The following is a 14,044-nucleotide window of genomic DNA, read 5'->3' as shown; positions in this document are numbered from 1 at the left end:
AACGGCGCTCGCAAAGCTAGCATACACAGCTACAACAATTACAGAACCTAGAGAAACCCTCCAAAAATACCTCTAACAACTATCACTATTCACATTAATATTATACACAGTCAGTCTACATATATAACGTTTCTCACGGATGAACTCACCTAATATGGGGAAAATATAAGACAAAGGAAACAGAGACGATGTTAGCTTGCTTCAAGTCTTATGTATTATGCACCCGCGGCAAGCAACACGCGCCCTCTGCTGGACAGACCCGGAAGGTCATCCACCATGACTTATATCTATTACACTAGCAGAAGCTAACGTAGGGCTGCCAACACTCACGCATCGTGAGAGTCACGCAATTAACCCATATCTCATGCACTCACGCCACACTTGCCTTTCCTCACGCTAAGTTTCAATTGGAACGATATTGGGAGATTCTGATTTCACGGATCAATAACTCATGAACAAAATGTTATTCAGACACAAATGACGTCTCCTAAGTACCGTGGTAAGGTTGACAACGAACTACAATCAATCACATTTTGATCAAAAAAAGCCAATACGTGCCGTCCTCCGAGCTAGACACATTACATTGGTCTCTATCCGCAGCCGGAGAAGAAACGAGTGCTCAGGGACCGTCTGCAAATTGCAACTCCGAAAAAAGAGAATACAATAATGTTCAATCACTATTATACAGCTTATTACTACCAAACTCACTACACACATCAATAGTCTCCTGTGTGTCATACTACAGCAAGGAGTTTGGAAGAATATGCTTTTGAATAATTTTGGGGAATATTTATAATTTAAAATCATCTTAAATATCTTCACTATTATACAGTATATTTCTACCAAACTCACTACACACATCAATAGTCTCCTGTGTGTCATACTACAGCAAGGAGTTTGGAAGAATATGCTTTTGAATAATTTTGGGGAATATTTATTATTTAAAATCATCTTAAATAACTTTACTATTATACAGTATATTTCTACCAAACTCACTATTTGCATTGTTGTTGTTAGCATCTGGTTAGCTAGCTGCGCCAACGGATATTAAAAGCTGTTTCACAAACAAGGAAAGGGAGCTACAGCTCAGTGAGGTAAGGGACTCTCTGAGTGTTTAGATAGTTAACTTTAGTCTAGTTATCTCAGTGGGTCTCAGTGGGTTTCCTTGCTCTCACGGAGACCTGGATCACTCCATCCCACCCCAGCAGCTCTCTCCACAGCATATTCCTTCTCCCATACACCCAGACCCACTGGCAGAGGAGGTGGCACTGGTCTCCTGCTCTCTCCCAACTGGGGATTTTTCCTCTTCAAGCTACCTGACTTCACTCCTTCCACCTTTGAATTCCATGCCGTCACAGTAAACCATCCTATACAATTAACCATTGTTGTTCTCTACCGTCCACCAGTCGCCTTGGGGGACTTCTTGGAGGAATTAGATAATCTCCTCTCACACATCCCTGAAACTGGCCCTCCCGCTGTACTTCTCGGAGACTTCAACCTCCAGACAGGGAAGATAGACGAACTAACATCTCTGTTAACCACCTTTGCTTTCTCACTGTCTCCATCCCCACCAACTCATAAAGCTGGCAAAGTCCTTGATCTCATATTCTCAAGGAACTGCACTACTTCTAACCTCTCTGTAAACCCGCTCCACACATCAGATCACTTCTTCATTTCATTCTCTCTACCCCTTTCCAAACATAACAAACTCATCTCTTCTCATCCTGCACCTGTCCGCCGTAACCTTTGTTCCCTCTCCACCTCTACCTTTGCCTCATCGGTGCTCTCAGCCCTCCCTTCCTCTGATTCGTTCCAACTCCTGCCTCCAAACTCTGCTGCAGAAACTCTCCTCTCTACTCTCTCATCCTCTCTAGACTCTCTCTGTCCTCTCACATCTCGGCAGGCTCGTCAGTCCCCTCCTGCTCTCTGGCTAAATGACGCACTGCGTGCTAATAGAACCATCCTTCGGGCAGCAGAGCGGAAACGGTGGAAATCCAAACACCATGCAACCTTTTTGACCAAAAGAGCCATTTTGCTCCTTTTTCCCAAATTTATTTTTGTCTGGAGCCGCAACACATATTTCATAGCTTGATAACTTATAAAGTTGTATTTATTGTTAGATCAAACAAAAACTACAGTTTTTTTGCATTTATTAGGCTATTTATTACATTATATAAAACTGTTAACCTCTAATAAGAAACAAATAACTCCTATAAGGAGAATAAAAAATAATACACAGGCCTACTTTAAAATAAATTAAACACAGCACTTGGGGAGTCCTATGCACATTTGAAGGAAAAAATATATAATTAAAATGTGCCCACTTTGAAATAAATAAAACATATAGCTGCACCCTAAAAAGAGTTAAAGGTAGGATAGGTAAGAATTGAGAAACCAGCTCAAGTGCGCTAGAATTTTAAAATACACAACCGGAAAAAATCTGCCTCTTCCTTCAGACTTCTTTACAGAGCCCCTCCTCCAACACACACAAACACACACATGATCAATGAGGGCATGAGATAAGTTTGTGCACAAGATGAAAAGCTGTCGGGCCGGCTAAAATGATTGGTCGTGCTTTTTACAGCGCTATGGCTTCCAGAGATAAAAAATGTTTATGTATTTATTGTCAAAGCATTTAATATATTCATTGCTATCGGGACGTTAAGAGCATTCCATGGAATATAACAAAAAGTGTTTTCTGAAATAAATTACATACCCCATTGAATTATGACTGAAGATCGTCAGCTGTCTTCCTCTCCCGTGTACTTCCTCGATGCGTAAAGGCTGCAGCACCTTTGACAACTTCTCTCTACATATATCAAACATACCGGTAAACCAGCATCGTTTGCTGTGAAAGCATATAACTCTGTCCACACAGAATTAAATCCTGTGTTCCTCCGGTACTTATCTTTGATTTATCCATAGTTCGCTCAGCGAGCCGGGGGTCAGGTTATTCACCTGCAAGAAAAGGCGCTAGCGTGAGACCATAGCAGGATGTGACGCATCTTTTAGTTGACTTAATTAAAACCGTTTTTTTTTTTTATTTATGTGTCACAGTATCACCTCAAAATGCAAGATACGAAACATTTTCAACCATGCAAGAAAATATAAATAGTCCTACAAATACTTTTATTTTATTTCCTTCCTATTTTTGTCTAAGCTCAAGGGAGCCAGAGCAGAGGGCTTAAAGGGCCGCATGCGGCTTGAGGGCCGCGGGTTGCCGACCCCTGTCCTAACCTATCAGGCTCTCCTCTCCTCTTTCTCTGCTTCGATCTCTCAGGCAAAAAGCACTTTCTTCCAAGATAAGATCCAATCTTCCTATTCCAATCCCAAAAAACTATTAAAACCGCACCTACAGGGTAACTTGGAGAGGGTCCGAGTCCGACCCTTGTCAATTAACTACAGGGGTCCCTCAGGGCTCTGTTCTTGGTCCCCTCCTCTTCTCCTTGTACACAAACTCGCTCGGGTCTGTCATTGGCCCGCATGGTTTTTCATACCACTGCTACGCTGACGACACCCAACTAATTCTGTCCTTTCCCCGCTCAGAGACCCAGGTCGTCGCACGCATCTCTGCTTGCCTAGCAGACATCTCTCAGTGGATGTCTGCTCATCACCTTAAGCTCAACCTTGACAAGACTGAACTGCTTTTCCTTCCGGGAAAAGATTGTCCCACTCTTGACCTAACAATCAACATCGGCACCTCTGTTGTTTCCCCGACTCAGACTGCAAAGAATCTGGGTGTGACCCTAGATAACAAACTGTCCTTCACTGCACACATTGCTGCTACGACCCGCTGCTGCAGATACACGCTTTACAACATCAGGAGGATACGTCCCCAGCTGACCCAGAAATCAGCGCAGGTTCTGGTCCAGGCTCTCTTCATCTCACGCCTAGACTACTGCAACTCCCTCCTGGCTGGTCTGCCTGCATGTGCCATCCGACCTCTGCAGCTCATCTAGAATGCAGCGGCTCGTCTGGTCTTCAACCTTCCAAAATTCTCACACACCACGCCGCTCCTCTGCTCCCTTCACTGGCTTCCGGTAACTGCTAGAATCCACTTCAAGACACTGGTACTTGCGTACCATGCTGCGAATGGAAATGGCCGTTCCTACATCCAGGACATGGTTAAACCATACACCCCAGCACGTGCACTCCGCTCTGCATCGGCCAAACAGCTCGCTGCACCCGCACTGTAAGGGAGACCCAAGTTCCCATCAGCAAAAACACGTGGGTTTGCTATCCTGGCTCCAAAATGGTGGAATGAGCTCCCCAACATTAGCAGCGCTGATCGATTTCCACCAGCCCGCCCCAGGCGCAATATGCAGCCGCCGTACGGATAGAGTTAAACCCCGCCTTACTCCGCGTCCCTCCCCCTTTGTAAAATAGCCGGACCCCCGGGGGGTCTCGGGGGGGTCCCCGCGCCTCGGGAAAACGCCGAGCCCCGCCCCTCCGCGACCCCCCCGATTTTAGGTGCCGATTAAACCGCTATGCCCCATCAGGACGCGCTTCCGTCTCGGACCACCAGGTGGGGCAGTCGGGGTGTCCGGCAATTCGATACGGGAGCCCACTTGCCGCTGTACTTATACTGCGTGGGGGGGGTGTCCACAACTGAATATGAGTGCCCACTTACCACATATTAAGGTGAATGGGGGGCGGGGGGGGTGTCGGTCAACCCGATATGCTATCCCACTTACCAAATATTTGTAGTGTTGTACTTATACTTATGGAGGGGGGGTGGGGGGGTGTCAGTCAACCCAATATGCTATCCCACTTAACAAATATTTGTAGTGTTGTACTTATACTTATGGGGGGCTGGGGTGGGGGGGTGTCAGTCAACCCAATATGCTATCCCACTTACCAAATATTTGTAGTGTTGTACTTGTACTTATGGGGGGTGGGTGGGGGGTGTCAGTCAACCCAATATGCTATCCCACTTACCAAATATTTGTAGTGTTGTACTTATTCTTATGGGGGGGGGGGTGGGGGGGTGTCAGTCAACCCAATATGCTATTCCACTTACCAAATATGTCAATATGTCAAAGCTAGTTCATGATAACTCATTGAGTGTCCACTAGGACCATATGCAAGCCCACTTACTCAATATGTCAAAGCTAGTTCATGTTAAGTCATTGAGTGTCCACCAGGACCATATGCAAGCCCACTTACTCAATATGTCAAAGCTAGTTCATGATAACTCATTGAGTGTCCACTAGGACCATATGCAAGCCCACTTACTTAATATGTCAAAGCTAGTTCATGATAACTCATTGAGTGTCCACTAGGACCATATGCAAGCCCACTTACTCAATATGTCAAAGCTAGTTCATGTTAAGTCATTGAGTGTCCACAAGGACCATATGCAAGCCCACTTACTCAATATGTCAAAGCTAGTTCATGATAACTAAGTCATTGAGTGTCCACCAGGACCATATGCAAGCCCACTTACTCAATATGTCCATAAATCCAATATGGGGTCCCACTTACCGAATATTTGTAATATTGGGTGGGTGTCCGTCAACCCAATATGGGGTCCCACTTACCGAATATTTGTAATGTGTGGGGGATGTCTGTCCACCCAATATGGGGTCCCAGGGGGGGGGGGGGGGGGGGGGGGGGGGGGGTTGGGAGCGTGAATGCGACATTAGTCTATATGTCAAAGTTAGTTAATAGATTTGATTGAATGATTGATTGAGTGAATAGGTTAATGATAACTTATTGAGTGTCCACAAGGACCATATGCAAGCCCACTTACTCAATATGTCAAAGCTAGTTCATGATAACTCATTGAGTGTCCACTAGGACCATATGCAAGCCCACTTACTCAATATGTGAAAGCTAGTTCATGTTAAGTCATTGAGTGTCCACCAGGACCATATGCAAGCCCACTTACTAAATATGTCAAAGCTAGTTCATGATAACTCATTGAGTGTCCACTAGGACCATATGCAAGCCCACTTACTCAATATGTCAAAGCTAGTTCATGATAACTCATTGAGTGTCCACTAGGACCATATGCAAGCCCACTTACTCAATATGTCAAAGCTAGTTCATGTTAAGTCATTGAGTGTCCACCAGGACCATATGCAAGCCCACTTACTCAATATGTCAGTCAACCCGATATACTATCCCGCTTACCAAATATTTGTAGTGATGGTATACGCTACTGTACCCTCTGCTACTCATAATGTGTAACGTTACGGCCTTCTGTTAAGCTGTTTTCACTCTCACTCTTATGGTGATAGGGCACACCAATTTCCCCGCAGGCTAGGCTGTCAAGAGTATTCTATTTCGCTTCTTCTTGATCTGTAGATGTGATTTGATGTGTAGTTTGTTCATTTTGATGGTGAAAAAGCCAGGGAAATGTTCCGTTACTCTACTGAGAATGCTTTATATCTGACTTATAATCTTCAATTAATAAGTAGCGTTCTGGCGCAGTGAGATAACTATCACCTCTTGATGCGGAAGATCGTGAGTTCGAAATACATCTAAGCCGAATGAAGTCTGTCAGACTGAAAAGTTGGATTGGAACTCTACTTTAAAAGGGTAATTTTTGGGGTAATTGTTAAATATAGAACACAGAATGTGTGATAAACGACTTATAAATCAGATTTAATATGAAACTCCACTGCATATTTACAACTTTGACGTATATATATATATATATATATATATATATAAGAACCAAGTGTATCAGAGCTAGACACCCAAAACATACAACATGACTTAGCATAACTCTAAAGAAATGACCAGAATACTTATTTGAATCATGTAAAAAAATTATTTTACAACAACAAGAACATTTAAAACATGTATTTTAACAACAACAACAACAACAAGAACTTTTAAAACATGTATTTTAACAACAAGAACATTTAAAACATGTATTTTAACAACAATATTTAAGCTCATTTAATAAAATATATACTGTCTGCATGTGGGTGTGTGTGTGTGTGTGTGTGTGTGTGTGTGTGTGTGTGTGTGTGTGTGTGTGTGTGTGTGTGTCTGTCTGCACATTCAATTAATTTTTACAGATTGTCTTGAATGTTAAACCCTTCCGACTACGCCTGTATCGGTTGGAGAGTTTATGGGGGCTTGCTTTGAGGGGGGACAACATCACCCTGCACCTTTTCTGTTGGCACACAAAATAAAAAGCAATTATTAATGAACTTGTCACGTTGGGATTCATACATTGTCATATTGTGCTATTTTAACCGTTTTTAATCTCAAATAAAATAAAAATCTTTAATGCTATATTTTACCATATTTTTTTGAATTGTGACATTTTCACTACCTTGACTGCAATAGCCCGGCTCCTGGTCACCCTTGGGGTGCTTCTTTTCTTGCTCTGAATCTGTTCTTTCTCCTCTCCCTCCTCCTCCTGCTTGTCACCCTCCTCCTCTTGCTTGTCACCCTCCTCCTCCTCTCCCTCCTCCTCGCTCTCCTGTTGGATCATAAAAGAGAAAACAGTTATCTATCTATACACTGGACTACACATGAGTAACTACACATGAGTAACTATACATGACTCTTGTCTTTTAATTACGTCAGACTGAGGTGGGGTGCTCTTCTTCTGATTCTCCTCTCCCTCCTCGCTCTCCTCATCAGCATCCTCCTCTCCCTCCTCCTCCTGCTTGTCACCCTCCTCCTCCTCCTCTTGCTTGTCACCCTCCTCCTCCTCTCCCTCCTCCTCGCTCTCCTGTTGGATCATAAAAGAGAAAACAGTTATCTATCTATACACTGGACTACACATGAGTAACTACACATGAGTAACTATACATGAGTAACTATACATGACTCTTGTCTTTTAATTACGTCAGACTGAGGTGGGGTGCTCTTCTTCTTCTTCTTCTTTTGATTCTCCTCTCCCTCCTCATGTTCCTCCTTCTTCCTCTTGGTCCTGGTCCCACGAGGCCGAGTCTCCTCCTCTTGTGCCAGTTCAAAGAGCCCGCGAGCTATGCGGGCCTGCTCCATGCTCAGGTCCATGGCATAGAATTTGTCTGCCGTTGCTGTGTCGTGGCAGATTAGGCGTGCCATGCTTGCACGCTCCTGGGAGTCTTCCCCATGTCTGTCTCTGGCCTGAAACAGACAAAGGCAGAAAAGACACAAGAGCAGAATGCAAAGTTTGGATGAGGTTAAAAGTGAGCACAGTAGATCAGTTACAGTATTACATTAGTGTAATTTCACTTACAAAGGTTGCCACGGCGGTCCGCAGACTGATGGAAGTGGCTGTCCCCCCCAGCTGCATTTCAGACCAGGCCATCTGCAGATGCTTGGTCAGGTTCCTGGTTGGCTTGTATGTAGCGTTGAAAAATACATACTGTGACGGTTTCTTTCCTTTGGCCAACTTGTTCTTCATCTTGATGATTGCCAGGAGCCAGCCGTACTCCTGGTCCCTCAGCAGCATCTTTGCCATCCCAAAGTGTGTATTGGTCTTGTGCTCTGCCACCTATTCCAAATCAGAATCACAATTAAGTTTACACATACAAGGAATATGCCTTGAATATACTTTGAAGAAATAGGAGAAATCAAGTGTTTACTTTGATCAGGTAGTCGCCTTTCTTCGGGCAGTACACTGCCTGGCTGACCTGCACGTCGGTCATGTTCAGGAACACTCCAAGTCGGTGACCGTACAGTGAGGCCAGGTAGCCAGTGACATACCCGAATAATTTCCACTGGTCCATGTTGGTATGTTGCTTTTCCAGTTTAGCTGCAATGACAAGGGAAATAAAATATGTATTCTTTCATCCATTTATTTGAATTGCTACATCACCCTGTTCATTATAACATATGTATTATTACTTACAGAGGAGTTTGGGGATGGCCACCAGGGCCAATCTGTGACACCGGTGGAGCACCTGGATGGAGTGCAGTTTGGCATCCTTTTTGCCTTTCTCCACCAACTGGTGAAGGACAACAGGGCCCGTCCATGACCTGATGGACGCCTTCAGCTCCCTGATGTCCTTCACCAGCTCCTGCCGGGTGATGCGTGATGACAGAGGTGGGGTCTCCTTAATGTAAACCACAAACTGCCGCACATTTTTTAAGTAGTGGAGCGTGGTGGTCAGAGCCATTTGGTTCCCCCTTAGAGACTTGACCCATCTACAATACAAAGACACAAGCACAAAGATAATCATTAACTCTCCTGTTATATTTGTTTTTCTGTAACAGCAATAATATTGTACTGTGTAGTTTGTACCTTGTATTACCATCAATTAAATCAATATTTAGTGCAATTGTGATATTGAGGGATGAGGGTGTGTGTGTGTGTGTGTGTGTGTGTGTGTGTGTGTGTGTGTGTGTGTGTGTGTGTGTGTGTGTGTGTGTGTGTGTGTGTGTGTGTGTGTGTGTGTGTGTGTGTGTGTGTGTGTGTGTCACACATGGGACAACAATTGAGCTAAAAATAATTGAGTCACGTACCCCCGAAGACGGTCCAGATCGCCCAGGAATTTGAGTTTCCCCAGGTCTGACTTGCCCTTGCTCATCCACGTAACAAAATGGCGGATCCTGTGCAGCTTGGACCCCACGTTGTTTTGGAGCTTGGGGGATGGGTCAGGTCCCTCCTGCAGCTTCTTGAACTCCTCCAATAAGCTGTCTGGAAAAAAAGATAGGGGAACAATCTGTTACTAGACGACTAACACAAAAAATGATCTCTATAATGATCATGGCATTTATTCTACCATATACGTAGGGAGAGATGCACTCACTGAGGACGGAGACATGGTCCGGGAAGTCCATCGACTGGAAGGTGTCAGAGGAGGGGCCCGCTTCCGATGTCTGGGGGGGGGACTCACCAGGCAGTGCAAGCTCACCAGGCAATGCAAGCTTCCCTGCGGTGCCAAATAAGACTGATAGCTTCTCTGCCTTTGCATGTTTACGCTGCAGTGTTACGTAGGCCCTTTTTAATTTCCGGTTATATTCCTGGCAGCTGTCGAGGCTGTCATTTAATGACACATTCTGTTTCTTTAGGTTGGCCACTTCGGCCTTGAGTTTTTGGACTTGGCCTTGTCCCTCCTCTTCCTGCCCCTCCTCCTCCTCCTCCTCCTCGTCATCGTCCTCCTTTTCCAGACCTGAAAAGTGATGGCATATTATATTGTTATTACTTAATATTGTATAACTCATGCATATGGATTACGAAATATGACTCAATTATCAATAATTAAAGGCATAAATAAAATAAATATAATACAAAATAGAAGTTTCAATAATTAAAGAATGAAATGGATAAATCCAAGAATAAATTAATAAATAGAAGAATACATTAATAAATACAATTACATAATACTGTTCATTAAAGTTTCTGAATATTTGTTTCATATTTCTGGGTGTTGCCATCTGCACGTGGCAGCGCTGCATTTTTTACTTCTTACGTTGCTATGGTTATGGAGGTGCACTATTTGAAATGTCTACACGCCCTGCATTTTTTACTTCTTACGTTGCTATGGTTACGGAGGTGCACTATTTGAAATGTCTACACGCTGGGCTGCTGCACCGGTGCGTGTGACATATTTAGTAGCAGCAGGGTATATGCAGGAATCCTGAAGTCAAATTGAATATCTTTTGACCTTTTTTAAGACCCTTTCCATACGTTTTAAGACCTCATCGCAACTTCGAGTTCTAACCGGTTACATTGGCAACACACTTTACCTCACATTTACTATATTGATTGTAAGATAGCACAACTAAACAGAGTGCAGACAGACTACTGAAGCCTCCTTTCCACATGAGCTTCAACCTCTCTGGTGAACATGTGCCTCTTCCTTGGAGGAACTCTGCAGCTCCTCCGCGGCTCCTCCGTGCAGAGACTACTTTTTAATAGCCTTAATTTTTGCAAAATTGAATATAATAATATAATATATATATAAATACTAAAATAATACTTTTTAAGACCCTGCGGACACCCAGAGCAGGATGTGCACTGAAAAATAGGGCTCCCCCGAAAGCAAATGGGTCATTCGAACACTGCATACATGCATGCATAAAAAGTATAAGGTACAATACCTTCCGCCTGATCCAGGTCTAGTGTGGAAACCATTGGCACGGTTGGCTGTGTTGCCCTCAGCCTCCCCAAAGTGGCCAATATGAGCCGCCTTTGAAGACGGTCCAGCATTTTGCGTCGGGCTGAAGGGGAGAGCTCTGTGTGGCTCAGCATGTGACGGTCCAGCCGGCTCCCCTTCTCCGCGTTACAGGACGGCACTGGGCACTGCTCACGCCTCACATTGAGCCTCCCACCAGCCAACAAAACTAAATGAATCTTTTCCTCCTTATTTATCACTTTGTGGGTGACTTTTAAATGTTGGCTTAAGGCCGTGTAGTCTTTCAGACAAATTGGGCAAGTGTTCACCATAATTGCAAATCTTCTAACTTTCCCTCCCAAAATCAAGCTCTTTTATAGAGAAGGAACATGTGACAATGAGATTCACAGCCATTGGTCCGTTTTCGGACACTCCTCCTCTAACTTTCCCTCCCAAAATCCCTGGTCCAAGCTCTTTTATAGAGAAGGAACATGTGACAATGAGATTCACAGCCATTGGTCCGTTTTCGGACACTCCTCCTCTAACTTTCCCTCCCAAAATCCCCGGTCCAAGCTCTTTTATACAGTAGAGAAGGAACATGTGACAATGACATTCACAGCCACACACACACACACGTTTTTCGCAAACATCTCCACACGCCAGGTATCCCGGAGTACTTCCATTTGCTTCGTCTTGATCTGTAGATGTCATTTGATATCCAGTTTGTTCATTTTAATGGTGAACAAGACAGTGGAAATCTGTTGTTAACACGTGTGCAAAGTCAATAGCGGTGATGCTAGCTTTGCAGCTAGCGGTTAGCATTTCCAACGGAAATATACACTGAAATAGCTTCCGTTAGCTTAGCAACTAGCAGTTAGCATAATATTCGGATTTCACACATTCACTGTTCACCCTGACATTATCCCTCTCTTCATTCAACACAATTGTTTTATATTTAATAAGTCCATAATAAATGAACCTGTAATAACTAACTTTAAAAGTAAAGATCCTTTCTCCCTCTCTCAATTCAACTAATAATATATATAATTTTCAGAACCAGACACCTATTGACACTGCTGAGGCAGGTATCGTACCCAGGTCTCCTGCACCGAAGAACAATGCTTATCTCACTACGCCACGGAGCCACCTGGATCAATATGAGAATAACTCTTCTATATAGACTCCTCAATAGAATGACGGGAGATTTGCCTGTCTTTTCTGAAGACAGGCAAACGATGAATGAAATCACATCTACAGATCAACACGAAGCGAATGGAAGTACTCCCAGAATCTGCATATAGTCTTCGACGCGATTCTAACGAGACCAAGCTCAAAGCTGTCGGACCTTCCTTTGTTCCGTGTACAGTACTAAGAGCCATTTCATTGTCTTCCCCTCCCCCACCACAAGCCTGTCAGATTCAGCATTATGAGAGGAATTTGAGATTTTATTGAAAAACAATTCTAGGTGGGTGAGAGTTTCCATACTTCAGATTCCTGATCTGGGCCCTATTTATAGGCCCCCTGTGAAAAAAATATCTCTTTAGCCCTTTCAAAAGTCATGCAACACAGCAGCTTTTCAAAAGGCCTTAACCGAAGGTTTTGTTACATTTTAAGCCATAACCTTTGACATTTAGTTGAACCAGAGGCATCAATCTGCATCTACTTTCCGAGACGGTTTCAACGACACCAAGCTCAAAGTGGTCGGACCTTCATTTGTGCCCTAAAGGGCACCGTACGGCATCAAAATGTGACCTCTGACCTCAGTTTTGACCTTGTTGAAGGTCGCAGGGGCCCCAAATGTTGCAAGCGGGTTCAACACAAGTTAAGCAACAGTCTCTCAAAATCTCGGAGCGCCACGCAGCTTTTTTCAATTTTTTTCATTTTCTATGAAATGGGTTGACGGATATTTGGTAAGTGGGACCCCATATTGGGTTGACGGACACCCACCCCATAAGAACACAGCAAGTGAATACTTGTGTTACTGTTACTGTGTAACATGTGGAAAGTGGGACCCCATATTGGGTTGACGGACACCCCCCTCCCCCCCATAAGTACACAGCAAGTGAATACTTGTGTTACTGTGTAACATGTGGAAAGTGGGACCCCATATTGGGTTGACGGACACCCCCCTCCCCCCATAAGTACACAGCAAGTGAATACTTTTGTTACTGTGTAACATGTGGAAAGTGGGACCCCATATTGGGTTGACGGACGACCCCCCACATAAGTACAAGTACACAGCAAGTGAATACTCGTGTTACTGTGTAATATTTGGAAAGTGGGACCCCATATTGGGTTGACGGACACCCCCCCCATAAGTACAAGTACACAGCAAGTGAATACTCGTGTTACTGTGTAATATGTGGAAAGTGGGACCCCATATTGGGTTGACGGACACCCCCCCCATAAGTATAAGTACACAGCAAGTGAATACTCGTGTTACTGTGTAATATGTGGAAAGTGGGACCCCATATTGGGTTGACGGACACCCCCCCCCCCCATAAGTATAAGTACACAGCAAGTGAATACTCGTGTTACTGTGTAATATGTGGAAAGTGGGACCCCATATTGGGTTGACGGACACCCCCCCACATAAGTACAAGTACACAGCAAGTGAATACTCGTGTTACTGTGTAATATGTGGAAAGTGGGACCCCATATTGGGTTGACGGACACCCCCCCCATGCAGTATAAGTACACAGTAAGTGAATACTCGTGTTACTCTGTAATATTTGGAAAGTGGGACCCCATATTGGGTTGACGGACACCCCCCCATGCAGTATAAGTACACACTCATGAGAAGAGCATGAGAAGAGCGCCATCTATGGTCCAATGCATGCATACACACTCATATGCTGTTTGTGTACTCATTTAGACTGCCAAGTGACGGTAAAAAGCCAAGTCGGTCCCATGGCCTCAATATATTGCCCACGAGTGTTATATCCCAATGGGAAGAATGTCCATGCCGGCAATAGGGGGCTTACCTTTGATTCCCCTAGCTCAGAAGGGAACGTAATACATGGGGGCTCGTC

The 14,044-nt window shown here is 44.2% G+C and overlaps 1 protein-coding gene across 1 annotated transcript; it reads right to left on the bottom strand.

The window, feature by feature from the left end:
• Positions 1-6,804: 6,804 nt before the first annotated feature.
• LOC307022853 (uncharacterized protein) lies at positions 6,805-12,093 on the bottom strand. The gene is made up of 10 exons (XM_079655756.1): positions 10,999-12,093; positions 9,705-10,067; positions 9,418-9,592; positions 8,804-9,099; positions 8,538-8,707; positions 8,189-8,446; positions 7,813-8,076; positions 7,544-7,696; positions 7,292-7,441; positions 6,805-7,129 (listed from the first exon to the last, which is right to left on the bottom strand). Exons 1-10 carry the CDS (start codon positions 11,342-11,344, stop codon positions 7,019-7,021), a joined length of 2,286 nt encoding a protein of 761 aa, XP_079511882.1. The 5' UTR covers positions 11,345-12,093; the 3' UTR covers positions 6,805-7,018.
• Positions 12,094-14,044: the final 1,951 nt, after the last annotated feature.

The sequence above is a fragment of the Notothenia rossii genome (assembly GCF_949606895.1).
Source record: "Notothenia rossii genome assembly, chromosome: 10".
NCBI classification, from domain to species: domain Eukaryota; kingdom Metazoa; phylum Chordata; class Actinopteri; order Perciformes; family Nototheniidae; genus Notothenia; species Notothenia rossii.
This window is presented reverse-complemented; position numbering and strand designations above follow the sequence as displayed.